This window comes from Brassica napus, chromosome C1, assembly GCF_020379485.1.
Source record: "Brassica napus cultivar Da-Ae chromosome C1, Da-Ae, whole genome shotgun sequence".
NCBI classification, from domain to species: domain Eukaryota; kingdom Viridiplantae; phylum Streptophyta; class Magnoliopsida; order Brassicales; family Brassicaceae; genus Brassica; species Brassica napus.
This window is the reverse complement of record NC_063444.1, coordinates 39,075,484-39,078,806: the sequence shown is the minus strand read 5'-3', so window position 1 is coordinate 39,078,806 and position 3,323 is coordinate 39,075,484. Positions and strand designations below refer to the sequence as shown.

The following is a 3,323-nucleotide window of genomic DNA, read 5'->3' as shown; positions in this document are numbered from 1 at the left end:
TTTTGTAAGATCATACGAACCATTTATCATTTATTTGTTATGCAACTATGTATCTGCTAACATAACATGTACCATATAACGAATCATTTATCATATAATAAATCATTTCGATCGTGAGAAAAATGTATCAAGTCAAAACCATGTTTCAACTAATTTATCAGCTAAAAATCACATGTGAAACAAATGTATAAACTGAAAAACCATTTATCAAAATATTTATCAGCTCAGAAATTATATATAAATTAATAATAAATATTTTTAAACATTTTACTTACTTCAACCTTTTGCCGTCTGGATAAATTTGTGTTGGAGGTATTTCCCTTTTCCACATGGATTTTTTTTTTCATTTGAAAAAGACTCTAGTCTCCATATCTGCCTAACACAACACTTTTAAAATAGAATTTTGAGAAACTTGGTTCCAACGTAAATATATTATTTTACTGTAACGATTGATGTTGGTGTTGGAAATAGCTAAAATACAAAGTGAGTTGAGTTTGGAATGGAAGAAACTGAAATAATAATTGGAAATTAAAGTTAAAAAAATGAAATGCATATTGTGTTTGTGAGAGAAAAGTAGAAAAAGATAATAAAAAGATAAGAGAGATGATGAGAGAGAGCTAAAAGAATTATTTTTGTGACAAAAAACATACACACTTTACACACCTTATACACCTTACACACCTACATAAAGCTATTGTTAGAACGGTAAAGGCAAAACTGAAACTGAAATTATTTTTTGTTTATGAAGGGTATATCGCAAATATAAGGTATCTTTAGGGTTATGTACGCCAATTAACTCAAGTAGTTATTATATCAATAATATATGAAGTGATTTAATAATGTCTTCAAAATTCTATTAAAAAATAAATAAAACATAATTTTCTAAGTGATCCGTTTTGAAAATATTATACTTGAATAGAAGTACAGAAGTTGTGACTTATATTTTAATATAATAAATGTTATTAATGAAGAAAATCTATTACAACTCACTTTCTTTTTTCCATCTAAAATATATATTATTATTTTTTCTATACTTGAATGAAAATAGAATGTATTGATATTTAGTGTAAAATAAACAAATGTTATTTTAAAAACACTTGGATTGAATTTCACTTTATTTTTGTATAAAATAAAAATGCATTAAAAATATGCTTCGTTATGCTACATATCCTCGCAACTAAAACAAATCAATCAGTTATGGGAGACTATGGATTACACAAACAATTCAATCTATAGTTTCGAAGACGTGGATAATGAACCAACCATGATGATGATAATGATTGTTTATTTGGTTTGATGATCATGTCTGGCTGTGTAAAACAGACCGAACAAACAAAAACATGTCAACGTGTTACAACACAGAACGACACAGATACTTCCCAATCCCGCGATTGTTCACCACGCGCCTATATGATCTCTCGTCTTCCTTTTTTTGGAAACCAAAAACTTTTCTTCTTCATTCATCTTCCTCTTTCTTTTTCGATACGATCTGACTCCAAAAGCACGAATCAAACCCTACACGGCGGCTATATATATAAAGAGAGACACCATGAAACCGATTCAGCCCCCTCCTTCCCCGATGAAGAACCGCTTCCGCAAACGTCCTGACCTCAGCCTACCACTCCCTAACCGCGACGTAGCCCTCGCTGTACCTCTCCCCCTCCCTCCTCCTCCCTCCACCACCTCCGCGCCAGCGTCAGGCTCCGCCATCTCCGCCGCGAAAAGCTTGTCCGAGCTAGAACGTGTCAACCGCATCGGAAGCGGCGCAGGAGGAACGGTTTATAAAGTGATCCACCATCCGACTTCGAAACCCTTCGCTCTCAAGGTGATCTACGGTAACCACGAAGACAACGTAAGGCGACAGATCTGTCGCGAGATCGAAATCTTGCGAAGCGTCGATCACGCCAACGTCGTGAAATGCCACGACATGTTCGACCACAACGGGGAGATTCAAGTCTTGCTCGAGTTTATGGACGGAGGATGTCTCGAGGGAGTGCACGTGTCGCGAGAGGAGGAGCTCTCGGACATGTCGCGGCAGATTCTCAGCGGGTTGGCTTATCTCCACCGTCACCATATCGTCCACCGCGACATCAAGCCGTCGAATCTTTTGATCGACTCGGAGAAGAACGTTAAGATCGCTGATTTTGGAGTGAGTAGGATCTTGGCGCAGACCATGGATCCTTGTAACTCGTCGGTTGGAACCATTGCTTACATGAGCCCCGAGAGGATTAACACTGACCTGAATCATGGACGTTACAACGGTTACGCTGGAGATGTGTGGAGTCTTGGTGTTAGCATTTTGGAGTTTTACTTGGGGAGGTTTCCTTTTGCTGTGAGTAGACAAGGTGACTGGGCGAGTCTGATGTGCGCCATTTGTATGTCTCAGCCGCCTGAAGCTCCGGCGACGGCGTCTGAGGAGTTTCGTCACTTTGTGTCTTGTTGTTTGCAGAGTGATCCTCCCAAGAGATGGTCTGCGCAACAGCTTCTGCAGCATCCTTTCATACTCAAATCAACCAGAGCTCCGGCGTCTTAGTTTTTGCTTTCCCGTTTTGCCCTTATCATCTTTTTTTTTTTCCCTATATTCTTTTGCTTACATAAGTTTTGTGGTGATTGTGATTAGGGTAATGATTTGATTAGCGAAGAGACACAGTTTTGAGTCTTGTCATGAATGAAGATTGAGTTTGCATGGCTTGTAGTAGCTTTATTATTATCATTGTTTCACATCTTCCATTTGTTTTAAACTATCATTAATAAAGCTTCTTCTTTTCTTTCACTTTGCTTATACATAATCGTATCATCAAGGCTACTGCTTTCCTCTTCTTTTTTGCTTTGTCGTTTATGGTGTTGAAAGCTTGTCTTTTGACCTAAGCTTTCACCTAGTTTCTTCTAATCTTGCCTTGATGCTTTAGTGCGATTAGGAATCTAATCTAATTTAAATGTCCAGTTCAGGTTTCTAGCTTCTCAGCATCTACTACGACAGTCTACTTCATGTTTATTATGTTGGTCATAAAAGTGAACAAAAGGTTTTAACATGTATATTGCTCTCTTTTACCAGATTCCACCTTTTGGTGTGATGCTGTCTCCTTCCCCTTCTGCTACTCTCAGCTTAATGATTTGTGAACTTGTATATGACTGCTTCTATATATCAGTTTCTAGAACTAGTCTTTATTGTTTTAAACTCTCTCAGTACAGATATGGGATAGTAGAGATGAAATTCTGTTGGCATAACCTAAGCGAACCTGTTGGGGCTTGATTTGATCTCGACTTCTAATTTGATCTCGACTTCTAACCACAATAACCTTCTCCTCTTAGCGTCTTCCTTC

At 37.6% G+C, this 3,323-nt stretch overlaps 1 protein-coding gene across 1 annotated transcript; it reads left to right on the top strand.

The window, feature by feature from the left end:
- The first annotated feature begins 979 nt into the window (after positions 1 to 979).
- LOC106374862 (mitogen-activated protein kinase kinase 5) lies at positions 980 to 2,773 on the top strand. Its single transcript, XM_013814796.3, has one exon. It carries the CDS (start codon positions 1,550 to 1,552, stop codon positions 2,531 to 2,533), a length of 984 nt encoding a protein of 327 aa, XP_013670250.2. The 5' UTR covers positions 980 to 1,549; the 3' UTR covers positions 2,534 to 2,773.
- Positions 2,774 to 3,323: the final 550 nt, after the last annotated feature.

Excerpts from the sequence above, each read along its gene's own strand:
- LOC106374862 (XM_013814796.3), top strand. The coding sequence starts at position 1,550 with ATGAAACCGATTCAGCCCCCTCCTTCCCCGATGAAGAACCGCTTCCGC.